The sequence below is a fragment of the Symphalangus syndactylus genome, chromosome 8, assembly GCF_028878055.3.
Source record: "Symphalangus syndactylus isolate Jambi chromosome 8, NHGRI_mSymSyn1-v2.1_pri, whole genome shotgun sequence".
Classification (NCBI taxonomy): Eukaryota; Metazoa; Chordata; class Mammalia; order Primates; family Hylobatidae; genus Symphalangus; species Symphalangus syndactylus.
The window spans coordinates 16,490,252-16,517,117 of NC_072430.2; the positions used below are offsets into that span (position 1 = coordinate 16,490,252).

General features: G+C 61.9%; 1 protein-coding gene across 19 annotated transcripts in view; it reads left to right on the forward strand.

Annotated features, from left to right (window-relative positions):
* The window catches only part of BEGAIN (brain enriched guanylate kinase associated), a 50,506-nt gene that overhangs the window by 13,900 nt on the left and 9,740 nt on the right, over positions 1 to 26,866 (forward strand). For 4 of the 19 annotated variants that reach the window (XM_055288163.1, XM_055288167.1, XM_055288170.1 and 1 more), the window contains exons 1-2: positions 4,682 to 4,761; positions 5,713 to 5,741. The exons of 1 other annotated variant lie outside the window; for it this stretch is intronic. In XM_055288163.1, the coding sequence (XP_055144138.1) occupies positions 4,738 to 4,761; positions 5,713 to 5,741 (53 nt within the window). In that variant the 5' untranslated portion in view covers positions 4,682 to 4,737. Of the gene's footprint in view, positions 1 to 4,209; positions 4,234 to 4,495; positions 4,514 to 4,681; positions 5,208 to 5,412; positions 5,476 to 5,712; positions 5,742 to 13,316; positions 18,823 to 23,286; positions 23,377 to 26,866 lie in introns of those variants that run through there. 14 more of the 19 variants (XM_055288160.1, XM_055288165.1, XM_055288162.2 and 11 more) reach the window with 12 other exon arrangements.

Consider the following 26,866-nt stretch of genomic DNA (forward strand, 5'->3'; position numbering starts at 1 on the left):
TTCCCAGCCCTCGGTGTCTCCCCTGGGATGGCCAAGGAGCACCACCAGCCCTGAATTCCCCATGTTCCCCTGCCTGCCTCCAGCTGCTCGGGTCACAACGCTTCTGTCACCTCAGGGGTTCTCTTCCTTCCATGTCTGCTTCTAGACTGCCTGGGAATCTAAGAATCCCTCCCACCTCCACCCCAGGCCCCGTGGGCCTGGCTGGATGCCCTGGGGTCCTGCACTTGCCCCTGTCCACACAACGATGTGAAGGAGACGCCTCCATTCGTCCCTCCAGGGGCTCCCATCCACCTCATGGCAGAAGCCAAGGTCCTGATGAGGGCGCACGAGGCCCCGCACCCCAGCTGCTCCTTCCCACTGGTTACTGGGATGCTTCCCAAACTCACCAGGCACAGCCCAGGGCTGCTCCTCCAGCGACCTCCCAGGACTCACCCGCCCCTCCTCTGGCGGCCCCCTCGGGACTCACCCGCCCCTCCTCCGGAAGCCCCTCCCCCTGGACTCACCCGCCCCTCCTCCAGTGGCCCCTTGGGATTCATCTGCTACTGGGCTCAGCTCACTTCATCCGGGCCTCTGTGTTCATCACTGCACCCCTTTCCTGCCCCACCCTGCCTCCCATCCTCCTCTGTACACGTATCCCCGTCGGACATACAGGGTGGGAGGGGTGGTGTACTGATCCCTCTCTTGGGGTCTGTCTCCCCGCATGAGAATATCAGCACAGTGAGGGCAGAGAATTTCATCCAGTCTGCAGCGCTGAATGCCCCAGAACAGGGCTCTGCACACAGTCAGTGTTTGCCAAGTGAATGTCACAGGCAGGGTACCATGAAAAACATCGTAGAAAGCTGCCCGCCCCGAGTGATCAGTTGGAAGGCTGGCTCTCCAAGACAGCCACACCCCTTTCCCAGCCCTGTCCCCAGGACGGTGACTTACGCACAGCTGCCTTGTCGCTCCCAGTGAAGGATTTTCCATCTTTCCTTCCTAGACGAGTGACTGAGGGTCAGAGAGGTTGAGAGCCCTGCCCAGGGTCCCACAGCTGCGGAGGAGGCCCCACCCCCCCAGGGCTCACCTCCGCCCTCCACGTTAGGCTCGTTTCCTCCCCTCAAGGAGGGGTAAGGGCAACAAGATTCAGGGGAAACTGAGGAAACTAGAGCCCAGCGTGGGTGTAAGGAGTCCTGGGGAGCCAAGCACCGGGGTTGGGGTCGGAGAGGCCAGCCCCATGCCCTGAGGGAGGGTGGGGCTGGCCTGAGTGGGAGGCAGAGCTGGGACAGGAACCCAGGCCTCTGTCCTTGGCATGGCCCTCACCACCTGGCAGTCCCCCTGCAGAGGTGGGCTCACTCTCCTCTTCATGGTGTCAGAAATCAGCCAGATTTAGGGGGCAGTGGGCAGCCGTGCAATGGGGCCAGATGGCCCGGCAGAGGATTTATGTGCTCCATTATGGGGGCCACAGCAGGACTGACCCACATCTGCAGAGGGGTTTCCCAGGGCAGAGCTCTGCAAAGATACGATGCCGGGTACCAAGGGGCTCCGTGCCCTCCCGCACAGGGGCAGGCTTGAAGAAGGGACGCGGATGGTGTTAGAGTGACGAGGACTCTGCCGTGAGAGCAGGAAGGATGCTGCCCAGGGCTGAGGAGCAGGTGCCTCTGGCTGGGGATTAAGACGCACTGCATTCGTTCAGGCCAACACCACCTGCTCACCGCAGGGCTTCCACGCCAGGCCATGGACACAGGGAGATGCAGCGGCAGAACGGAGGAGCTCTGCTGTCGGGGTGTCACCGATGCTTTAGATGGGTAGTCAGGGAAGGGAGGCCCCGGCTGTGCAGAGTCAGGGCAGAGCATTCCACATGCAAAGAACCAGTGCAAAGGCCCTAAGACAGGGATGGGCCAAGTGAGCCTGGAGCCAGCGAGGCGGCCAGTGTGGCCAGTGTGTGCCTAGTGAGGGGAGGCTGCTGGGCATGGGGGTCGGATGGTTAGGCAGGGCCAGGTCAGTATTTACCAACCCCTCATGGAGGCCTGACAGGTGGCACAGAGTAACCCCCTCCACCTTGTCTGGAGAGGCCCTACTCTGTGCCAGTCTCTGTGCCCGGGTGCCACAGGGAAGATGGCAAGGGCCCTGGCCCCAAATCCCCAGGCTCTTGCCTATAAACTGCAAATGCACAGCTGATGAGACCCACCCAGCAAAGCTGCTGTGACACTTCAATGGAACTGATTTCTGTGACCGGGCCCAAGGCCACCCTGGGGACAGAGCAGCGGAGGAAAGGGTGGACGGGCATGTTTCTGACCCGGGCGGCCCTCCCGACGCTGGTAAGAAAAGGAAGTAGGAGGTGGGAGGGAGGCAGCTGGGAGCTCCACAGGGTTCAGCCCATGCAGGGATGGGCACATCATCAGGACCCAAATGGCCACAGGTGGGAGTGAGGAGACAGCAGGGGCCAGTAGCCAACAGGCAGGGCTCCTGTGAGGGGTCAGGAGATAAAGGTGGCTGCTGGGCTGGACCACCAGAAAGAGGTAGTGACTTAAGGCAGACAGTGGGGAGAGGTGTGTTGGAAGAAGAGGCAGTGGGTGTGAGTGGGGCTGGACAGCGCCCAGGGGCGCGGAAGGACTATGCCCTGAGGAATGTCCCCCGAGAGCGCCCAGTGTGCACCCTGTGTTCCCAGCCTCCCTGAGGGAGATCCCGCCCCTTCACTTCACAGTGGGAACCCTGGGACACCCCACAGACTCCTCATCCTCATGGCCCCCACCCACTGGCCCAAGACCCAGGCAGCGCCACAGTTCTCCAGCCCATCAGGCAGGCCTTGGCTAACCTCAGGGGACTTGAGCAAGCCACTTCATTCGCTGGCCTCCGTTTCCGCACCCATAGCAAGGGCCTCACGGAAAATCATCGAGTCCTGTGGTCAATGAATGGCTGAGTCAAAACTTGAACCCGGGGTGCTGGTCCCGTGCAGGAGCCTCATGGGAGACTGTCCCCGAGGGCACAGCACCTCGGCCAGGGAAGCTTCCCTGCTATCTCCTCCCTAGCCACCCATAAAGATGCCTGTGTCACTCCTGCATGGAGAGCATTAGGCACAACCCGTCTTTTAGTCCCCCCGCCCCTGCCAGGTGCTGGGCTGGTCCAGGGACACAGAGCTGGGACACAGAGTCCTGTCCCATCTGGTGTGGGGGTGAACTCAGTGACTCCACTGAGTTCCCACAGAGGGCCGCATGGAGGACACAGCCGCCAAGGGGGAGGGCAGTGGTTGCCCCGAAGGCATTGGGTCAGAGGAGGATTTGAGCTACAGTAGCATCAAAGCCAGGCTTCAGGCTCTAGAACAGGCTTGAAGGGCAGGGGCTGCCTGTTCCCTGCCTATCTCTTGCCCTGCCCAGCCCCCACCACTCCACCAGGGCAGCTCAGCAACCTCCCCCGTCTTTCCCCCCAGTTCCCTTCTTGGGGTGGGGGGAATTCCTATCCAGGCCATTTAGAAGGGCTGAAACATTCAATGTAAATAATTAATGCTAGATTTTTTAAATTAAATTTTAATACGTTCTTATTAATTTTAGACAAACTCCCTGGCAGGTCATTCGCCATGAGTGATTGAGGCAACCAGAGACAGCCTCTGGGTGGGAGAGGCTCCTGAGCAGTGGGGTCCAGGCGCAGCTGGGCCCCTTCAGCTGCGGGATGTCCAGCAAGCCTCTTCTCTCTTGGAGCTTTGCTCCCGCATAGGGGGTCGGGGCTTCCATGGTAGAGCTGCGGGGAGGAGCCCTGGGAAGCTCTATGATGTGTAAGGGGCGGTGGACGTTATTGTTACGACTACGGTGGCCATTCTGCTGAGGGTGGCCTCCCAGGACCGGAGGCGGGCAGCGGAGTTTTTCCTCATTAGCCCCTGGAGAGCAGAGCTTGCTTCCTCTGCTGTGCCCTCTCTGCTTTGTCTGCTGTCCCCTGAGCTAGTGAATGAGTGGGTGTCTGTGGATGGAGGAACACTTGGATTTCTTGGGTTTGGTTTGATCCTGGTTCAGGTCTGACCCTCTGAGTGGACGGCTCCTCCCACCTTGCGCTGGCTCAGCGCAGGCCAAGCCTGCTGGGTGCTGGGGGTGTCCTGGTGAGAACACGGGGCTCCTGCCCAGGAGCTCACAGCCAGGAGGGGAAAGGGCCAGGAAAGACAGGCTCCAGTGCTGTGGGATCCAGGCATGCACTGTCCGTGTTTATTGAGCGCCTGCTGTATGCTGGGACCTAGCATGAGAAGCGCTGTCATGGGGACCCGGAAAGGTGGGCCTGGGGAAGAGAGCGGTGTGGGGGTCGCGTTGGCCGGCGGCAAAGTCTTCCCGGCAAACTCCTTGTCTTGCAGGAGGAGGGTTTATGGAGGGGTCCAGGCTCGTGGTCTTGGACAACTTTTAGAGCGTCTGGGGAGGGGAACCGCCATCCGGGCGCCTTAGGGATCCCCTCCCCTGAAATTCCTTCCCCCACCCCAGCCGCTCCGCAGCCCGCGGGTGCGGAAGGGCAGTGGAGCGCCTCGTCCAGCTGCCTCCCCCTTCCCCCCAGCTTTCAGGTGAGGAAACTGAGGCCGGGAGAGCGCCGGAAGGCCGGCCCGAGCACCCGGGAAGTTGGTGGCCGAGCCTGGCCGAGGCCCCCGGGCCGGGCCTTCTAGCTTGGCGCTGCGGCCGGGCTGCGCCCTCGCCCGGCGGGGCGGTGGGGGAGGCGGCGTGGGGCCCGGACCCGAGCGGAGCGCGCTCCCGGCGGACGCGGCGGCGGCGCCCGGCGCGAGGGGCCGGGATGGGCAGTCATCAGTCTTCCCAGGTCTGTCGCGTAGTCCCCGAGCTCGGACCCCCGTCCCCCTTGAGTGCCAGTCACGGCATAGAAAGACGGGGAAAGCCCCGGGGAGCGGCCTCTCCCGGGTGATGGAGAGCCCGCCCTGCGCCCCCAGCTCCACGCAGGAAGTGCGATCCCGCCCGGGCCGCTCGCTGTCCCCGTCGCTCGCCCGCGCCCACAAGGTTAACGGCGGCCGGTGGGTCCCCCTGCCTGGCGCGCGGAGGGGCTGCCCGGCTGAGCGGGGCTGGGCAGAGAGGGTCTCCAAGCCGCGCGCGGGTGGGTCTGCGCAAGCCAGGCAGGGAGCCCCGCCGGGCGCTCACGGGTTAATCCCTGGGGCCCGGGAGGGGCAAGCCAGGCCCAGAACCCCAGAATCTGAGGGCAGCGGGTCCCTGATTGAGGAGTCGAGGCTCCAAATGCCATCGCCCTCGGATTGTGTGAGTGTCAGGTTCTGCAATCCTGCACGGCCCCGAATTCCCCAACATTCTCCGACTCGGAGGTTCTGCGATTCCGGGGCTCGGCTTCCTCCGGGAGGGAGCGCGGGACAGGAAGGGTTAACGGGCGGGGCGGGGGGAGCAGCGGGGCCGCGGCCGCCGGAGAGTTAACGGGGACAGGCCGAGTCCCCCTCCTCCGGGCGAGGCCGAGATCGCCCCTGGCCGGGCCATCCCGGACCGGCCCCTTCTTCGCCCCGGGGGGCGTAACTCGGTGCGGGGAGCGCGGCGGCCCGGGCGGGCTCACCTGTTACTCGGCCGCGGCCCGGAGCGCCCATTGAGTCACGGGGGCCGCGGCCGGGACTGGGGGCTGGGGACGCGCGGCGCCGGGCTTCCCACGGACGGGGCCCCGCGGGGTTGCCCGGCCGTGCCCGCTGTGCCCGGCTCTGCCCGGCGCGGGCGCGGAGCGCACGCCTCCTGCCTGCTGACCCTCTCGTTTGGTTTCTCGCAGGCCTCTGCCGCAGACATGGAGAAACTCAGGTGAGTGGAGCGTCTCCCGTGCCGCGGCTCGCGGGGGCCGGGTCGGGGGTGAGGGCGTTGGGGAAGGCGGGGGAAGGGGGCTGTACCCGAGCGCACCCCCTGGGCCCGCGGGCGGCCTCGGCGGGGCTGCGGGCCAGGTGCGTGTGTGTGGTGCGTGTGTGCGCGCCGCGAGGCGCTGGGGAGCCCCGCGCGGGGGCTCCTTCGCCGGCCCGGGCCGCTGCCGCGGAGGCTGGGGCTAGAGCCACTGAGGGCCGGGCTGCCCCCTACCCGGGGCCGCCCGATCCTGTGCGGTCCTCAGCGCCCCTCTGCTCCCTGCCCTGGACTCTCGCTCTTCCCCGGGGACCCTCCGGGTTCCGTTCGTGCCGTTCCGCACTGCCCCGGCGCTGGCTCGCCCCCCACCCCACCCCCTACCCCCTGGGCTGCCAGTTGCCTGGCTCTGAGCTTTTAAGTGTCCGCCTCTGGGGGGCGGGGGTGGGGGATGGAGTCCTCGAGGCTGGACCAGGCAGCCGCGTCTTGGAGCCATTTTGGGGGAATCCCGCGACAGCTTCTGGGGAGTGTCCCCCGCGGCCTCCCTCCCGGTGCTAAACTTTAAGCCTTGGTAGACTTCACGGGGCCACCTGCGCGGCAGGCCTGGGATCAGCCCGTTTGAATATTTGCCACTTCCTCCACGACTTCCCCTGGCACCCTGACCCCTACTTTGGGAACACCCCTCCCATGTTTTCCTTCCGGAGCCTGAGCCGAGGCGTTGTGTGGGCGGCAGGCCCAGCTCTGGCTGCTGGGTTTCAGCACTATCTCCCCTGGCCTACAGGGTCTTCTTGCCACTCCCTCCCCAGGCCAGAATTGGCATCCTGGGGAGGAGGCCGGGTAGAGGAGCACCCCTCCCCCAAGGAGCAGAGCCCCAGCAGAGCCCAGGCTGGGCCCAGGTCTAGGGCAGAGGGGCCCTGGGCCCTGCCAGCTGACCCTTAGTGCCGTGGGTGAGTGGCTTGGAAATACCCAGGTGGGAGCCTGAGGACAGGTGGGCTCACACAGAGACCCAGGGTGGACTCTCAGAGCAGGGCCATCTCCTGGGCCATGGTGCTGATGTGCAGCCCCCACTGTGGGTCCCACAGGGACAGGACCAACATGTCTTGTGCAGGGAGGAGGGGTCCAGTCTCTGAGGTGGTTCAATCTCAGACCCCAAATACCCGATACTCATCAGCCAGGCCCACCTTGTCGTGGCCAAGGTCCAGGTGGGGGCAGTGAGGCCCAAAGAGCGACAGCCCTGGCTGTGGTCACACAGATGACCTCAGGCCCAAACCCAGGCTCTGGCCCAGGCCGGGGCCCTTCCCTGGCGCCCCACATCGGCTGTCATTTCATCACCTGGGTTGTACCGCCTGTGGGGGAGGAAACACTGCTTAACTCAACTGAGACTAGAGGAAAAACTTAGCATTCATGGGGTGCCCTGAGGCCAGCCTGGGGGTTCCCCGCGGTGGTTCTCTTTCTCTTTCCCTCCTTCCCTGTGCCCGGCCAAGGCTCTCCGGCACCTACTCCTGTGTGCCAGGCACTAAGGACAGAGGCATGACCCCACCCGCTGGGTGCACAGGTAGGCAGGTGTGCCAGGTGGGCGGATCTGCTGCCTGAGCTGCTGATGGCGTCAGCGTGGCTGTCCCAGGCGGGCTGAGGCTTCCCTGGGCTAAGCCATAAAGGCTGGAGGCAGCGGCCAGGGCCCCGGGGCTCCGGGGCTGCATCGGGCCATGTGGCCTCTTTCTGGAGTTGCCAGGGGTGGCGTCGGGCAAGGACTCCTAGAACTGGGGAGGGGCCCCGCCCTCCTCTCCCTCTCACCCAATTAGTGTTCTCAGAGTTGCCTGAAGGGCTTTTCCAGAATCTTCCCTTCTGGCCAGTGTCGGGGCTGCCCCAGTGGGTTTCTGTCCTGCATTTGGTGCCTGGGATTCGGAACCAAAAGCCCAGGGGAGTGGAAGGGAAGGTGGTCAGCATGCCTTCCTGCACAGAAGGGCACAGGGTTTGGGGTCCCACAGACCCAGTCACTGGCAAAGTCCTGGCCCTGGTTGGGCCTCAGTTTTCTCATCTGTAAAGTGAGTGTCCTAACCACAACCAGGTTGCAGGGGTGTTGGGTGCCATGAGCCCCTGTGGTGGAAGCATCTCTTCTGGGACCTGGCCCAGGTAGAGGGTCTCTGGGGAACGTCAGACCACACGGTGGTCATAGTGAAGGGGTCCTGGGGTGTCCAGAGGGATGACCCTATGGTCGGCCTTGCCTCCTGGCCCCTGGAGTGTGGAGTCTGCACATCACAGGCTGGGTCTGTGGGTCTGGATTGAGCTCTGAGAGTGCTGGTCCTGGCCCCCTCCTCTCCCAGACCCCACAGGGCCTGGAGCCAGGACTGACTCATGGGACAGTCCTGTAAATATTTGCCGAAGAGCAAAAGGACCATGTCACCTAGTGGCACTGTGACCCTCAATGGCTCCCTTTGGTGGGCAGGTGTACATTGAGGGGTGTCTCTTCCCTGGTCCCTTCCGAGGGCTCCCCCGCCATGCTGTCGCCCTGCTTCCGAGTTCCCCACAAGCTGCCACCTTCATGCCCCTGCCTTTGCCCACGCAGTCCCTGCTGTAGAGAATGCCCTTCCCCGCCTTCTTGTCCACATGACAAACTCTGTGTCTTCCCTGTCGCCTTTTCCCTGGGGTTTTCATGACGCTCTTGCCCCTCCCTCCCAAGTGGACTCCGGCCCCCTCTGGGTACCAGCTCTGTGAAAAGACCCAGGTTGGCCCTCCAGTGCTGGGGACAGAGGCGCACAACAGATCCTCCTAGGCCAGCGGACAGAATACAGAAGGGGTTTGCCCAGAATGCTCTGGGGTTCCAGGTTGTGAACTCTGGCCTGGGGTATTGGGAAGAGCTTCCGGGAAGCAGGGACACTTGAGCCAAGGCATGAAGGATGAGTAGGAGTTTCCAACGACAGACAGGCCACCCTCCAAGAGGTGCAAAGGCCTGGGGGCTGCCCGGAGCAGATGTGTTTAGGGAAGACAGGTAAGGGGTGGGGAGTGGAGGTCAGTGGGGCTCCCACTGACGTCTGGGGTGTCTTCTGTCCTCCCCAGGGCCCCAGATGGGCACCCCAGAGAATAGAGCCTGGGTCTGGCCCCTGGTGTTCTGACAGCCCCAGTGCCTGGCAGAGACTGGTGCACAGTAGGGCTCCCACAGGCCCGGGGGGCACACAGTAGATATGCAGCCACACCACTTGATGGCCTGGCCACCTTGGCTCTTGTCCTTTGACCCTTGCTCAGCCACGCTCAGCTATCTTGTCTTCGACTGCTTGGAAAAACTATTCTTGTGACTCTCAAATATTTATAGACATTACCAAGTCCCGGCTGGCTCTCTGTGTGCTCAGAGCCGCTGTGCCTCTAATCCCTCAAATTAATCCCCTCCTCTCCCTCCAAACAGGGTCCCTCCTGCCTGCCTCCTGCAGCCTGCTGCTGGGCAGCCCCTTTTTCTATTTGAACTTCGGTTCTCTCCTCTGTCAAACAGAGAAGTGGGTCAGTCGCCTCTCATGGCTCCTGGGGTGCCCAGAGCTACTCCTGTTTGGTGTCCACGTTTTTCCCCCAAAATAGAATTTGTTTCAAAGTCGTGAACTGTGATAGCCCTGCAGAGACATTAATAAATATCCGCACAGTTCAGCAGTTAAGTTTAGAACGACCACCTGGCGACCACCACCTGTATCAAGGAGTTCAACATGGCCAGCCCCCCGAGATCCCCTAAGACCCTTCCCCACTGACAGCCCCATCCTGCTCCCGGCCAGCCCCCCGAGATCCCCCGAGGCCTTTCCCCACAGACAGCCCCATTCTGCTCCCGGCCAGCCCCTGAGATCCCCTAAGACCCTTCCCCACAGACAGCCCCATTCTGCTCCCGGCCAGCCCCCCGAGATCCCCCGAGACCCTTCCCCACAGACAGCCCCATTCTGCTCCTGGCCAGCCCGAGATCCCCCGAGACCCTTCCCCACAGACAGCCCCATCCTGCTCCGAGCGGTCACCGGGACACCGACATTGTGCTCAGTGCTTCCTTGCTGTCCTCGTGGTTCTGCCACCTGAGAGGGCATCCCCAGCAGAGATAGTTGTATGTTGCCTGCTTTGGGACCTCATACCTGGATTCCTTCAGCCTGTGTTTTGGGGGTGGCTTTTTTTCACCAAAACTATTCTGTTTGTGAGGGTCCCTTGTGGTGGTAGGTGGAGCTACCAGTTGCTGTTGTCATGGTGAATGGCCTTCCTGGTGGCCTCCCTGAGATCCGTTTTTTCCCTGGCAGACTGCCAGGCAGTGTGCAACCTGGGCCACCTTAGGAAACTCCTGTGCAGGTGTCTGGGGATGTGGGCTGCGATTCCGGGTGTGCACCCTCAGTGGAACCTCCGGGGCACAGGGTGAGCATAGGGTCAGCTCTGGAAGATCGGAACAGACTCTCGAAACCACTTCTCCCCATCACTGTCCCTCCAGCGTTGTTGGGGTGAGCATAGCACAGATTACACTGCCCTGGGTTGCTGCCCGCTGGGTTTCCTCACCGGCGAAGGCCGTGCGCACTTTCTACCAAGGTGTCTGTGTTTTTCTCATTGATTTGTGGGAGCTCTTCACATTGTCAGTTACACATGCAGCAGACACACCTCCTGGGGGACGCCGCGTCTCGCTGTTCACGTGGTCCTTCGATGAACAAAAGTTCTTAATTTTAATTTTGCTGAATGTCTCAGGTTTTTTCACTTCCTGATTAAGGCGTTTGTGTCTTGTTTAAGGAACCCTCCTGAAGAATTGAGGCTACTGGCTTTTCATCCACTTGAACTTGGGTTTGCATGTGGTTAGAGCTCAAGGTTGAGCTCCTTTTTGGTTTTGGTTTTGCACAAGGACACCCAGGTGTCTTGGCCACACTCTCTCCTTCACTCCTATGACCGGTGCTTGTGGTCCTGTCCATGTCAGACACTTGTCCAGGCTGAGACACTCTGCGAAAGTGCCAGGCTGATGTCCCAGGAATGGAGACAGATGGAGAGCAGGTGGCCTCGAAGGTCCTGGCCCTGTCCCGCCCTGCCCCTCCACGCCTTCCCCCGAGGGGGCACCCTCTCCCACCCGAGTCTCCCGCCTGGGCCCCGCAAGCCATCCCTGCTGCTCTCATTGTTCACTGATCATGGATTCCACAGGCATTCACTGAGCACCAGAGGCTGCTATTGGCGCTGAGGACGCCGCAGTGACCGCACAGGCGAATCTTCTAGTTGACGGGAACAGAAAACTTTTTAAATTAAATAAATAGCACGGTGACAAGTGCTGCGGGGACAAAAAGAAAGGAAGGCAGTGAGTGGGGGGCGGGGAGCAGGTGACCTGTACAGTGTGGCTCAGGGAAGGCCCTGAGCGGGTGCCACTGGGTCAAGGCACCAGGAGGTCCAGGCAGAGGGAGCAGCAGGTGTACCGGTGGCCTGCAGGAAACAGCAAGGGCTGGCGGCCATGGAGGAGGGCAGAGGCGCTGCGTTCTGGATGTGTTGGACCCTCGAGCGACGGGGTCTGCTGATGGATGTGACATGGGGTGTGGGGGAAAAGGGGGTGTCAAATGCAACTCCAGGGCATTGGGCACAAGCAACTGAAAGGATGGATTTTCTTCCCCTGAGGTGGGGACAGCTGTGGGGGAGGAGGGTTTGGGGGCACACAGGCTTGAGGTGTCCCCTTTTATTTAGCAAACCCCTGCTGCACACCTGCTTTGGGCAGGCCCCTGTCCTAGACAGCATCCAGGTTGGGTTCTCTGGGCATGCAGTAAGTGCTCATTGAGGGTGGGGAACTGATTGCATTGTGGTCTGGGCCCCGACAACTCAGGAAGAGATGTCCTGGGGGTGGGGCTGGCCACCTGGCGGCACCCACCTTCAGGATGGCTGTTGAATTTCCTTGTCCGTTTCCCCCAGGCCCCCTGCTCTCCATCTCTTGTCTCATCCAACCCACCCACTACCCCAGCAGGCCACACCCCTCCCAGAGTGTGATCCTTCAAGGCTCTCTACCCCACTTCTAAACTTGATCCTACTAGAGGAAGTCTTATGGACTAATTCTCACTAAGGTGTGAATGACTGCCTCACTTTGATTTCTCCCTTTGCAGCTAGGGGCTCAGGGGGTGAGGAACCAAGACACTGAGAGCTGGGGTATGAGTCTGGGAGTCACTCCTAATCTGCAGCAGCTCTGATGGTATCAACTTGGGGGGTTGGGGTTACAGGTGGGGCCAGGGTGCCTTTGTCCCCACAGCCCAGTTGAGTTTCCGCTCCTCTGCAAGGCCTCCCTGATGGGGTATGTGGTTAAGAAGGTAGACGCACCTAGGTTTCAATCCCAAGTCTGTCATCACTTACTGGCTGTGTGGCCTTCGGCAAATTTTTTTTTTTTTTTTTTTGACAGTCTTGCTCTTTCCGCCAGGCTGGAGCGCAGTCCAGGGCTCAAACAATCCTCCCACCTCAGCCTCCCAAATAGCCTGGACTACAGACAGTCATGTGCCACCACACAGGGCTAATTTTGTATTTTTGGTAGAGACGGGGTGTCACCATGTCGCCCAGGCTGGTCTCAAACTCTTGGGCTCCAGTGATCCTCCTGCCTTAGCCTCCCAAAGTGCTAGGATTACAGACATGAGCCACCACACCTGGCCTTGGGCAGAAGCTTTCTGACTCTCAATGCAATATCTGTAAATGGGGGTAGTAATAGGACCTACCTGAGAAGGCGGCTCAGGGGGTTCAGTGCGCCCTGGGGTCACGCACTTGGCTTGTGGACCGGGCCTTGCTGTTGTGGCCTGCCCGTCTCGGGTGGCTCTGCCCTGCTTGGGCCTTGCTGCCCATCCCTTGGGCGGTGACATCATTCCCGTGAAGGAGAGGGCCCTGCGGTGTGGGGCCCTCTGAGGTCTCTGAGCTGGGGGCGGGGCCAGCTCTTCTGCACCCTAGGCTGTCTGCACTTTTCCCCGGGGGCCGGGGCCGTCGATGGTTGGGGCAGCGGCTGGGTGTTTCAGAGGAGGCGATGCCACGTGCCTGTTTCTCAGGGCTCCAAGTCAGGCCCGCATGGGGCTCCCCCTCCCCAACCCCAACTACCACAGGCGAAAATCCTTCTGAGGGCTGGAGGCCTCTGGGCCTGAGCTCTGCACTGGGGACTGCCTGTCTCTTAAAGGTCCCCCCTGTGTCTGCAGAGCAACCTGAGAGAGGGCTCATGCTCCACCCCCTGATGGACCCACTGAGGCTCTGGGGCTCATGTCGAGGGCAGCCGAGGTGTCTGTCCTGAGCAGCAGCAGGACGGAGTTGCAGGACATGAGACGGGAAGCGGGAGATGGGGCAGGGGATGCTTGTCAGGTGAATGCAGCAGGGCCTGGGACCAGGTCTTCTGGGCTTCTCAGCCTCACTTCCTCTGCCGCTCGTGGCCACTAGCATGGGTGATGGTCCGGGGTCCGCCAGGAAGTGGCCAGTGCCATGTCTCTGTGTCCTGGGGGTCTGGCCGGACCGGGGAAGTAGCCACTGCTGGGTCTCTGTGTCCTGGGGGTCTGGCTGGAGTGTGAGGGGCCGGTGGTGGCATTTGGAATGGCCGTCCCAGGGAGGGGAGGCTGCCCTGGCCGCACACCACCCCAGGCTGCTGAGGTTGGACACCCCACAGGCCCCAGCCACGTCTGGGGGATCCTCGGTGAGGGCCAGAGGAGGCACATGGCTGGGCTTCCCTGGGCAGGGCTTTGCCGAGCAAGAGAGAAGGAAAAGAGAGGCAGGGGCAGGTGGTGCTGCTGGGGACACAGGAGGACCCAAGACACAGAGCTGGGCCCGAATCACCCTTCATCTGGAGCAGCTCTGAGGGTGTCAGCTCAGAGTGTGCTGGGGCCGCCGAGATGATCCCCAGATCTCAGGAGCATCTGGGGGCTGGCTGGGGCTTCTGCCCCCATTCCTCCTTGAGGAAACAGGCTCTGAGAGCTTCAGAGCCAAGCTCAGTAGCCCCAGTGGCCTGTGGCAGAGCAGAGACTGCTGAGGTTGGGGCCTGCTCAGCCACCCACCCTCTCCTGCCCACACCATTCAGCAGGGTAAATAGCCCACATGACCCTCTCAGCCCCCTGGGGCTGCTGCAGGGATTGGGGGATCCTAACACCGCCAAAGGGAGGCTTAGGGAGCCCCAGGCCTGGCTTCGGGAGGGCAGATGGCACCAGCGCCCCCAGCTGTCTCCTCGGCCCCGGCACCTCCCTCCAAACCTTGCTGCTGCTGACAACTCTCCGCGTAGCTGCAGGCTTTTCTTGGAGACTGGGTCTTGCCTCTTGAGTGTGAGTGTGTGTGTGCACACCTATGCAGAGGTGAACGTGGAGTGGGACCAGCCAGGGACCAAGAGCATCCCAGAGAGACCCAGGGCATGGAGGGGGCCCAGGTCCTGCAGTCCAGGATTACTGATAAGTGTCCGCCGCTCTGTGATCCCTGGAATTCCAGAAACAGGCCTCCTGCTGATCCAATTAATAAGTTTGCCCATGTCTGTGTGCAGTGGGGAGCAGGCTGGTGGGGTGGTCAAATTAGCAAAGCCAGCGTGGGTTCCTTGGTGGCCAGTAATGAAGCCAGTAATCAAAGTGCTGAATCGCAACCTCTTCTCTCCTGGGCACCAGGGCGGGTGGCAGGCGCTGAAAGGTTAATTTGAGAGTCCCATGAGGAGCTCGCTCCTGGCTATGGGGCCGGCCCACGGCCATCTGTCTGCCCGTCCTGCCCCTGCACACTGACTGTGTGTGGAAGGGTGAGGCAGGGGTTCCAGGGCCAAGGTGCGCACAGCCCCACCCTCTGGCCAACCCCATCTTCTCCAGAGGGAGAGAGGAGGGAGTAGTGATCAGTGGTGACAGGCTGGTGCTGGGAAAGAGGAGCCCAGGCAGGGGTGCCAAGGAGCCTCCTGGGCCCACCGTGCAGCTCCCTGTGGCTCTCGGAGACAGCCCCCTGAGGCTCCCTGCTCTAGCACTGCTCTCCCACCAGAGCAACGGCCCCAAGCCCAAGCCAACTTCCCGAGCTCCTTGGTGTGAGCATCTCTGCGGCCCCCAGGAAGAGGATCAGATACTTCAGCACAGGCTCATGGCCTTCTGCCAGCTGACCCCAGGCCCACCTCTTGTCTGCACCCCCCACCAACTTCCAGGCCCCAGGCCCCAGGCCCCAGGCTCCGGCCACACCAATCTCCAGGACGCGCCCTGGCCCCACCGGCATGCTCCCAGCTGTGTGTCCTGCACACAATGGCCCACCTCCCCACGGATGGTTCTGACGTTGGTTTCAAGGAGGTCTTGGGCTGAGAGCAGATGACAGCAGATGAGACTGCCACAGGGCTGTGCAGCAGTCACGTGAAAGGAGTGGGCCTCGTGTGGTGGGTGGTCCTAGAAGGCAAGGCTCCTGGTATACCCTGGAAGGATGGGGAGAGAAAGAGAGGAGTCAAGGATGCATCAAGGCACGGGAGAGGACTTGTCTTGCTGCAGGGTGTTGGGGGAGGCTGTGGATTTGTAGAGGCGATGGGAGCTCAGCTGCGCCCTGCAGATCTGTGCTGCCCATGAGACAAAGGTGAGGCAGTGGAGTTGGGGAGCAGCCAATGTCAGGGCCTCAGCAGAGAGATGGTATTTGCTGGCCGGGGTTGCCACTGGTGAGTGCACACAGGGAAGAAGATGCTGGAGGCCAGATCCCTGGGACGTGCTGGTGCCAGGAGGCCAGGAGATGAGGAGCACCCCACAGAGGAGCCTGAGAAGGGGCAGCCGGAGAGCCCAGTGAGAGTGGGAGGTGCGGGAGCAGGGAGAGGCGGCATGTCCCTGGCTGCTGAGGGCTCAGATCAGGTGAAGGCTGAGACAGGACCAGTTCAGTGACATGGAGGGGACAAGATCCTGGTAGGCATTGGTCCCATCCCGGCAGGCTAGGAGTGAGGAGGCAGAGGCAGCAAGGTCGGACACTTCCATTGATCAGGGAACAGGGACTGTACCTGGAGGGTGAAGAGAGGGTTGTTCTCAATATGGGAAGAGCAACCACGAGTTTGCCTGCCAGAGAATGACCGGGAAGCGAGGGAGAAACGGATGGTTCAGGAGCGAGGGAGACTAGCTGGACCCCCACCTGCATCTGGGGGAAGCCGGTGGCCACGGTCCGGCCCAGCTGAGGGCTGCTTGGCTGGTCTGTAAATAACAGTGGGTGGCACTGGGTGTCGGGGCAGATACTGGTAGGTGGGGCACGTGGAGGTGACATCTGGGGAAGTTCTCTTTGGATGGTTTCACTTCTCAGCAGAAAGGGAAGAAAAGGAAGCGAGATCATCAGCCTCAGTGGGGATGGGGAGGAGGTGTTGGGAGTTGGGAGGCAGGAGGGGAAGGCGTGAAGTCACTTTCCAGGAAAGTCGGGGGGAATGGCACAGGCATGCCTAGGATCCCTGAGTCGGTCTGTGGATGAATGGAGAGCGAGGCCATCTGCCCACCGCTGTCTCCTGCCATCCATGTGGGTGCAGGAGCCCAGTGGATGGAGAGATTGTACCCTTAGTACAATGAGGAGAGTGATGGGGAGGAGGCCATAATGCTGTCATTGGCTGCCAAGTGAGGGCAAGGCCGGTGAGGGGCTATGAGAACCCCTGGTGGCAGTGATAGAGTGAGGGGCATCCTCAGGCCTGAGCTGGAAAGAGAGTGGGTGTCAGAAGTGGGACCACACGGGGTCCCCATGGGTGGAGCACAGTGGGCATCACAGAGGGTCTGGGAGCTGGGCCTGACTCCCCTCCCGCCTCTAGCACGGCAGCCCCCACCATGGTGGTCATCTCTCAGCAAGCATGTATTGTGTGTTTCTGCCCACTAGGCTCAGAGCCAGGGTCTCACATTCCCTGCCCCGATCCCTCCTTCCAGTCCTGGGCTCCGGAGGCCAATGCACTCCCTGACCATCTCTTCTCTGTAGGTTTTGTGGCTGGGAAGAGTCGGGCAGAGCCCACGCTGGGATTGGGGGCCGGGGTTTGGCCCGCCCTGACTCAGGTGTGGTTGGAAGAGTCCGGCAGAGCCCACGCTGGGACTGGGGGCCTGGGTTTGGCCCACCCTGACTCAGGTGTGGCTGGAAGAGGCCTGCAGAGCCCACGCTGGGATTAGGGGCCTGGCTTTGGCCTGCCCTGACTCGGGTGTGGTGCTTTCAGCCATGCAGCTACCCAGGGCCTAGGCTCTTCCTCTAAAATCCAGGTTGGATGGAGATCAGTGGGGACAGCAGTGGACTGTGACCTGCTGAGAGGAGGCATGGAGGGATGCCCAGGGACATAGCCTGCTGCCCCGAGCAGCTCTGCCCCACCCACCCTCCTTGGACACCCAGCTGTCCCCTCACTAGGGGACAGAGTCCCCAGGCCTTCACCCTGCAGGCCTTTCCTGAAATTGCAGCTGGGAGCTCAGAGCTAGCTGCACTCTCCCCAGGCACCTCCAGTCCTGCAGCAGGCACTGGGTCCCTGACCGGGAGGAGACAGCCCCTGTGCCCTGATGAGGAGGAGACAGCCCTCATGCCCTTGCACTGTAGTGCTGGGGTGAGGATGGAGAAGAGGGCTCCTGACCCAGGGGGGAGGTCAGGGAGCCCTTCCTGGAGGAAGTAAACAGTGAACCAAAGTTCAGAGAGGGCATGCTCTGAGCAGGGGGTCAGCCTGTGCCAAGGTCCGGGGTGACTGCAGCCGCCCCATCTCCCTGCCTGGGTTGGCCTGCTTTGCCCTGGCCCTGGGCACGCGCTGGGTCTGCCCACCCTCCGAGGGCTCCCCAGGACATGGTGTACCAGCTCCCAGCACGTGGTTCTGCAGAGAGAGGGGGGCAGCGGGGCAGAGCTGCGGCTGCCTGATAAGATGAGGTGAGATGAAACATTTCCTGCTGCATCCTGACTCCAGTCTCCAGGCAGGAGGGAGCAGTGGCGCGGCCAGCCAGGTCATCCCGGAGTCGAGGAGCCAAAGGGAGAGGTGTGGCCAGTGAAGGAGGGGGCAGGGGAGGGCAGGGGAGCAAGACGGGAGGCCTTGAGCCCAAGTCCACACCGTCAGGGTGGCCCCAATTGAGCTGGTGATGACCGAAGCTCACTCCTCTCCAGGCCACCCCTCCTGGCTGAGGGACCTAGCTCAGCACCATGACAGTCTCCCCCCTCACTACATACACATAGGCCTACACACCGCGTACACACACACGCACATGCATGCGTGTGTCTTTCCCCCGGGGGCAGTTGCACAACAGCCAGCGGCCATGGTGATGACATTCAGAGTCCTCTCTGTGCAGGTGGGGTCCCAGTATCACTGCGGAGGTCAGCCACGGGATTGCCCAGGCCTGGGCGGGCACGGCTAAGCCCAGAGCAGTGCCAGCAGTGACGGACTGTCCTATTGGACTCCGGGGCCACCGTGGTTGACCCTCTAGCCACACAGGGAGGCAGACGGCAGCTCGTCATAATTGTCTTGCTGTGCGGGAGACACGCACCAGGATGACTAAAGCGCTACTGTTCACATTAAAATCTGGCATCTCAGTGTGAGGCTGGCCTGGAATGGAACCCCAGCCGGGCTGTGTGACCTCGGACAGGCCCTGTTCCTTGAGCGCTGTGAACCTCAGTTTCCTCATCTGGAAAATGGGGTGGGGTACACACCTCCCTTTCGGGGGTCTGAGGACTAAATGAATGGGTGCACACGGTGGGCAGGGGCTGGGGTGCCCCCCACCTTCTGTTGGGAGTGGTCTGCTGTCAGCTTCCAGGCCACACAAAGGACAGAGTCAGCGCAGCAGGAGCAAGTTGGAGGGGACAGAGAGGCTCTGGAGGAATGAGGGTGGCCATGGGGGCAGGGAACACAGGTCACCGGCACAGGAGAGGCTCCGCCAGGCGAGGCGATTCTGCCCACCCAGCCCGGGTTCCCACAGGGCTTGTTGCTGCTCCTTTGATGGAAGGCTTGGGGCACGAGGCCTTCTGCAGGGAGACCCCAGATGGCCCTGGCGGGGGGCAGAAGCAGCTCTGCGAGGACTCGGCCCCGGGCCCGTCCAAGGCATCCCAAGGGTCTGATGTGGGCTTCCTCCAGGGGCCAACTGGAGGTTCTGCTGGGAAAGACCAGGCGAGGTCGGAGCAGCTTTGGGGACAAAGACCTTCTCCCAGGGCTGATATCAACTCACTGGAGGCTGAGAGGGTGAGTGTGTGACCCCCCTGCTCAGCCTGGTCCTGCTCTAGGCACTGAAGGGTGCAAAGGCAGGCTCTCAGGGGCATGTGCACAGCCCGAAGGCCAGCGTGCCTGGCGGGAAGGTGGGGGGTGCCAGGAATGGCGAGGCTGGGGCTGTGGCGGGTCCCTGGGGACAGGAATTTGGGGTGAGGAACTGGCCTTTTAGTCTTGGTACAGAGAGGAGTTGGGGGAGCTCTGAGCCAGGGTAGAACACAGTCTGGCTGGGTCTAGAAATGAGCCATCTGGGGGGAACTACAGTTTAGGGGGCCAGGGTGGGAACAGGAGACCTGGCACTGCAACACTCAAGGACAGGGCTAGTGGGGAGTGGGCTGGTGGGGAGTGAGGGGCAGCAATTGGCCTCGTCCAGGGCAGGGTGGGGTGAGCTGGGGTTTCAGGCCCCCCCGGGTGCTACGTGGAGAGGAGTCAACCTGGAGCCGGAGGGAGGAGTGAGATCCTGGCAGAGGGGACACGGGGACAAAGTCACAGAGATGAGAGCCTGGCTGCCTACAGCCTGGAAGGGAGGAGGAGCAATCTAGTGTTGCCGGAGCATGACACTGTGGGGCCAGGCTGAGCACCACGACCGAAGAGGGAAGACAGAGGCTGTGCCCAGGGCGTGGCGGGATCCCACAACACACCAGGGGCACAGGGTGGGAGCGGCTCTCGGGCCCTCGGTTGACTGTGCAACAGTGACAGCCGCAGCCCAGCCCAGCCCCACCCCATTGTCATGACATCAAGTGGGAGGATGGGAGCCAGGCCTCCCCCGCAGCCTCCAGGAACCTGCTCAGCGCCCTCTGAGCTCTGGGCTCCCATGTCCTCAGCACACCGTGGAGCTAGAAAGCGTTTCCTCCTGACACCAGGGGCTCTGGAGCCCATGTGACCGTCCTCCCCCAGCCCGGCAGAGCCCCATGGGCTTCAGGGGAGCAGGAAGGGCAAGGCCCCGGTGGCCTCACGTGATGGAGGAAGGACAGCAGGATGACAAAGGCAGGGCCCTGGGGCTCCAGCCCTGACCCTAAGTGGACGCTTACCTGCTCCACTGAAGTCACCCTGTCTGAACTCCATCAGCTGCACCAAGACTTATAGGGCAGTGGGGAGCCAGGGAGCATCCCACCTGTTTGGAAGCGCCCTCTGGCTGTCTTGTGGTGTGGCCTTGCTGGAGGCAGGGCCAGCAGAGAGCCCAGCATAGAAGGGAAGCAGTATCCCAGCAGGAGGGTTGTCCAGCACAGGCAGTCCAAGGTGAGGGGAGGCACCTGGAGAGGAAGAGAGACCTTCAGCAGGGGGAACCCAGAAAGGCTTCCTGGAAGAGGTGGCATCTGAGCAAAGCCTCACAAGAGAGGAGAGGACCTGGGGACACACAGAAGGGAGATGAGGACATGTCCAGTGGAGAGGACAGCATGGATAAGGGTCTGGATGGCTGTCGGGGCAGCCACATTTGGGGGAAATCTGAAGGTCTGTAGGGGACAGTTGTCCCTCTTAGCAGGGGCGAGAAGAGGCAACAGGCCTGGCTGGCTTGAGGCAAAATGTCCCATCATTTTTCCTGGGGGCCAGGAGTGTGGTGTTGGGGTGTGGCCAGACCTGGCTGTCACCGTCTTCCTCTCCTCTTTCTGCCCTGGAATGGGGTGGGGGCCGTCACGGGGTCCCACAGGTGGCCACAGGCTTTTCTGTGTCTGTAGGATGACGGCAATTGTGGCCTCCCTCTCAGGGCTGAGAGGCGGTGGGAGGGGCATCTCCCAGTGAGAACGGGACACAGGCGCACCTTGTGGTCCACGCCTGGTGCATCCTGAGCATCCGGTTCTCCTTCCCCACCCGTCAAGGACCTGCAGCTGGTTGTGCAGCCCCTTCAAGCCCTTCCCTGGGGCAGGAAGACAGGTGTCTGTTGACAGTGCCACCCCCAGGGTCCAAGTCCTGAGAGGACTTGGAGACGCACACAGAACCTGCCCAGTCTCCTGTAGGGCTCCAGGCTTCCTGGGGTCATCTCATCCTGAGACACACAGGGCCCAGGTGGCAGCTGCTCCCCACGTGACCACACCCATGTCCACAAAGGTTGCCGAGGAGCACCATGGCAGTGTCTTGGCAGGTCAGCCCCGGTGGCCCAGGCCAACCCCCAGTCCATCTGTCTGCCCAGCACTCACCAGGTCCTTCTGCTGGTAGGAGCAGGAACGTGGTTCCGTGTACCCAGCTGGAAGTGACACTGAGACAGGTTGTCCCTAGGGACCACGTGCTCTACTGGCTCCCGCTGGGGCCAGCGCTGGCTCTGCTGACAGCCGGGCCAGGAAACCAGTGGGAGGCGGCTCATTCCCCCTTCCGCGGTCCCACAGGTCATGGCTCCCCTGCTCTCAAAACACTTCGGCAGGCCTCTCAGCAGGGCAGCCCTCCTGTGCCAGGCTCTCAGCAACATGCCCCTGCCCACCTTTCCTTCGAAGGGGAGTCCAAGGAAGGGGAGGGCGGCAGCCCCGGCAGGGCCCAACAGCCCTGGTTCTTGCCTCGTCCTCACCGAGGCTTGCTTTGTGATCTTCGGCCTGTTGCTTAACTTCTCTGGGTCCCAGTTTTCTCATCTCTAGGGTGGGATGCCCCCCACGCCGCAGGCTGGGAATGAGAATTTCCATCCAAGTGTTGTTACCTGGCTCAGAACCAGAGCGGGTCACCAGTGGTGCTTAGTAAATGTCCTGTGAGAGACCAGAGTCAGAGCCCGGGTCAAGTCACAACCATGCCCCCTACTCACTGCACCTGCAGGCAAGCCCCGCCCCTTCCCTGGGCCTCAGTTTCCCCTGGGTCCTAGCCTTTCTACTCTGAGCGCCTTCATTCTCCAGTAATCCCGCCTACCATAAGGCCCCCTGCAGATGGGCCCTGTTGGGGTGGGGTCTCCTTGGCAAGGGCTGGGAGGAGGACGCTCATGGGAATCGCTGGCCTTGGTCGGGCCATGGAGGGAGGGCAGTTGTTTCTGGCAGCCTCGAGCAAACGCACTCATCCCATCCTGTTTTCTGTTCACTCAGCAGCACTGGGGTCATTTGCTGAGGGTGGACCTGGGACAAGAATTCCAAAGTCCAGTCCAGCCAGAGGCCAAGCCCACCGCCCCGACCCACTTCCCCTTCCCCACCATGCGCTGGGGCATCAGACCCCTGCCCACTTCTGCAGAGCAGCTCGGGAATCCGGTGATCAATGTGCAGCTCGTGGCCAGTGCCAAGAGCTTTCCCTGACCTCTGCTGCCCCCTCGGCCTGACCCATGGGTGCTAATGGTGGGGTACGAAAATTTGATCTTTAGCAATTTTTTTCTCTGATTTTTCATCCTCACTGTAGAAAATGACAAATTCAACAAAGTATAAAAGAAAAATGTTAAATTATCCAGCATTTCACCACCCAGGTGTAACTACATTAACATTTCTTTGCTTGCATTATTGTCCGTGGCTGTCCGTATGCAGTTATTTTTTCAATGGGATTATACAGCTCTTTTTCTGAGCGTGCCCATCTGCCCGAATCTTGAAGCACTCTTTGAAAGCCTGATTTCTGGGGCAGCATCAGAGCCTTATTGATGGAACCAGCCCCTTTAGGCAGAGGTTGGATCTCCCGCTTTGGCGCAGGGTCAGCAGGGCTGCCCAGGCATCTCTGCGAGCCCTCCAGCTGATCCCCAGAGAGAACCCAGGAGGGGGACAACCAAGCAGGCGCTCGTCTGGGCGCTGTGTCCTCCAGCAGGCCAGCACCCTAGCAGGGCTGGGGCGGGCCCGTGTCCTTCCTCACACGCATCCATCCAGCCCACATAGGCCACAGGCAGGGGCAGGGGAGCAGGGGCCCCAGGGCAGGGTGAAGTGGACCCCGGATCCCTAACATCTGCCAGGTCCCACAGCCTACAGGACACTCCATACATCAGCCATCAGGGCCTCCTCCTGACCCACCAATCCCGCACGCCAGGAACCCAGCCCTGCAACAGGCAGGCACCCGACAGATGCAGAGCTAGTAGGGAGGGGGAGCTTGCACCCACCACTCCCCTCTGAGGCTGAGACAACGGACCAGACCCCACCTGTGTCCTGTGAGGCAGGGCTGAGGGTAGACCTGCCGCCCTGCAGGGGACAACTGACTTCAGGGGCTGCTACTGCGCCCCCCCGCCCAGTGATGGGACAGGATGCTCAAAAGAGGCACCGAGCAAGTGACCAGTGACCCTGCCATGGTGGGACTCGGTGCCACTGCTGAGCTGGGACCCTTCAGAGTGAGCAGTGAGGGCTGGCAGGTGCAAGGCTGGGCCCCCTTCTCTGGTACCCACATCCCCAACCCCTGCTACTTTGCAGATGACAAGTTTTCCTGGCAGGGGGTGGGGACCAACTCCCCATCTCTCTCGGTCTCAGCCAAGGGGCTGTGGCTGTGCCCCTGATGGTAGGCCATGCATGGCCCCTAGCCCTGCCCACCCCGACCTGTTCTGAGCAGCTCTGTCCTCTTTGCCCACAGGCTGCGCAGCCCCTGGGTGCCCTTGTGCCTCGGGCAGCCCCAAGTTCTGCAGGGCCGGCTGGCCAGGTCCTCGCCCTCGATCTGGGACAGGTAACATACCTGTTGTCTCCCCTGGCTCCCTGGTGTCTCTGCGTCTGTCCCCAGACATCTGTCCCGTGTCTGTGTCCAACTGCCCGAGACAGATGCAGAGGCCCAGAAGGTGAAAGTGAAGGCATGGGCCGGCAGCACAGCCGCACAGCCCTCAGCCCAGCAGCCCAGCCAAGGGCTCCTTCCTTGGGCTTGGACCCGCTGCAAGAGGCCAGAAGGGGCTCTCGGTGGAAGGCAGAAGGGAGATCCCTCGAGGCCCCACCATGTGCCAGGGGAGCTGGGCACTCACCCCAGTCCAGGGAATTCCCACAGGCAAGGAGGGAGCCAAGAAGCACGTGCGCAGGCGCGCACACACGCGCACACGCACACGCACTGCCGGTTAGCCCCAGATCCTGGTGTAACTCACCAGGCAGCAAGCCCAGCAGAAACCCCCAGGCCCCTAGACCTGGAAGGGAGGCCCCAGCCTGGAGGGCGTGGCCCTGGCTGCTCTGGGCACCACACCCCTCCCTGTGGGTCTGCTAAGGAGCTGTTTCCACACACTGGGGACTCCCTGACCCATCTCAGCCCTTGCCAGGACACCTTTTCACCCAGGGCAGGGGGCAGAGGCCTCTGAGCCACAGGCCTCCAGCAGTTTCCCCCAGATTCCCAGTGGCCTGGTGGCCCCAGCCCACACAGTGCCGCCTCTGACACTGTCCACTGTGTGGAGGGTGCTACCATGTAGAATGTGGACCAGCAACAGCCTTGCCCCCGTGTTGGGGTGCACCACCCCGTTCTGCAGATGTGGAGACTGAGGCTGCTGTGGCAGGGCTCGGGTTATTGCCTGGTGTGGGGGACACTGGACAGGGAAGGAGGTACTGTCTGGGCGACCACAGACCCTAGGTACACAGCCTGGACCGGGCAGAGGGGACACGTTCAGAGGTGTGAGAAGCTGAACCCCCAGGACTTAGTGACAGGGCTGTGAGGGGTAAAGAGGGGTCACCAGGCCCACCCCCAGGGTGGGGAACATGGAGGGCAGTGAGGGTGTGGTGGATGTGGCTGCATTGGACGGGTTGGGTGTGGAGATGCCTGAGGGCCATAGGTGGGTGGCTGGACGTGGTGAGGGTATGGAGCCTGACAGACACCCTGCTGGAGTCGGATGGAAGCCTGGGAGGGGTCCTTGTGCAGCTGGCTTGGAGTGGATTCGGCCTGAGCGTGCAGGGCAGGGGTGCAGGTGCAAACCGGGGCCCCAGGAAACAGCCCGGGCGAGGTCGGGAGGGGCCTGTGATGTGAGCGCCGGACCAGCAGAGGTGGGGAAAGATGTGGCAGGAACCCTGGGGCGGCCAAGTGTGGGGCATCAGCTATGCCTGGGGACGGGGTGCGTGTCCATGGCCCAGTGCCAGCAGCAAGCGGACACTGAGGCAGGGAGGGGTGCGAGAGTCAGGGGCTGGGGGCACTGCTGGCCCAAAGATTGGTTGGGTGTAGCAGGTGGTTGGGTGTGAGGGACTTGGGGAGGGGGAGCAGTATTTAAGGGCTGGTGGAGCAGGGAGTCGACTGCTGTATCTGGAAGGCCATCCAAAGGCCAGGGGTAAACTGAGGCTCTATGAAGCTGCCTGACTTGTGAGATGTCTGCCCCGAGCCCACCCCACAGCCCCTTCGTCCTCCCCTCCCACATCTGCCCCGTGGAGAATCCCTGCCTAGCTCATTGTCTGCCTCCCCTCTGGACCGCAGGCTCCCGGGGCAGGGGCAGGGTTTGTCTTACTCCTGGCTGTGAGGTCTCAGACAGGTTGCTGGCTCTGAGAGGCGAGGGTAGGAACCTCAGGGTGCCCAGGAGGGGCAGGGCTGGGTGAGGGGGCACAGTGAGCTGGGGGTGCAGGTCTCAGAATAGCAAGGGCCTGAGGCTGTTCAGTGAGGCCTGGGGTATGGCTGGAGAAGCGGTGAGGACTCGGGGCTGAGGTGGCCACGTGGGTGGATGGACGACGCCCTCACCTCTTCCCGAGGGCTGTGGGTACACCAGGAGCCCCTGCGGGAAGAGTCGACTTCAGGGGCTGCTGTGCAGCCCCTTGTGCCTGGCCTGGAAGCCCAGGATGGCATAGGAGTCCCCAGGAAGCTCACCACCTCCCTGGGGAGGACAGGTCTGTGCTCGGAAGCAGCCTGGGACCTGTAGCTATGGAGTGCTAGAAGTGGGGCGGCCACGGAAGGCTGCCTGGAGGAGGTGGAAGGAGACCTGAGCACTGTCTCAGAGAGCACTCCCGGAGGCAGACCCGCGTGGGCAGCTGTGGCACTTTGCCTCAGGGCTTCCCTCTTTGCTTGTTACTCTACATCCTCTTGTGGGGACTGATTCTTGGGAAGACCCGCCCTGCCCTTCTCTAAGGTTCTCAAAAACGTAAGCAACGCTTTATTTTTATTTGTTCTTAAAAATATAGCCCTGGGCAGGAATCCAAGAGTGCTTCCTGGAGGCTTGCTGGGTGTGTGCCCGTGGTGCCACATGTGGTTTACTCACGGGGCCCAGGCAGAAGATGCCTCTGCTCGGGGCTGGGGGACAGTGGTGGCCCCAGGGGGACTGGGAACCTCCTGCCTGCCCTCTACTCCCCTCACTTGGGTTTGGGTTGGGAATGTCACAAGAATGGGGGCTCTTGCCCAAGGTCCCACAGCACATCTGGGCAGAGTCAGGGTTCCAGGCCCTCTCCCACACCTCAAGTTTCCTGCATGACACCCGGGACTTCTGTCCCGTCCCGCCCCCATCTCACAGCAACACAATCCAAAAGGTGTTGGTCCCAGATAGCCCCTGGGCTGTGCAGCCATTGCAAGGAAAGAACTGCTGGCTGCGACCCCGCTCTGACCCAGCCAACAGGAAGTGTAGCCCCTGCCTTAGGGAACTCCGAGCCGTCCCTGTTGGAGGCCCCCACACAGTCCTCCTGCCTTTGCACAGCTTTAGTTCAGGTGAATTGTGGGCAGACGGTTCAGAAGAGTGGGTCATGGTGCGTCTCTGTTTCCTGAGCATGTGGGGCTCTGCATCCTGGGTCCTACCCTCCAGGAGACCCCATTCTGGGGGAAGAAGATAGAGCCTCAAGAACTGTCTGGGCTTCTGGAAGGCTTCCTGGAGGAAGGGGAACTTGAGCAGGCCAAGGACTTCACCAGGTTTCACGTGCTGCGTGCCGCCTCACTGGCCATGGTGGTGGACACTGCCTGGGCATGCGCCATTGCCACCAAACCTCTCTCTGGCCCAGAGAAGTGACCCAGGGTACCGGGGCCACACAGCCATTTTGGGGAAAGCAGGTCTGGTCTTGGGTGTGGCACTGCTGACTCTGGGCCTCTGCGATCCCACCCTAGCACTGGGGAGGAGCAGGAGTGAGGGCCCCAGTCACCTGTGCCACCCAGGGCCAGCTCTGTGATAGACAGCCTGGGTGCTGATGGGCGCTCTTTATACCTGGGTCCTTTAAACTGCCCCCAACACACTGGCCAGGTTCTGGGGTCAAGGACTCCTCCAGCCACCACCTGGGATTTACCTGTGAGA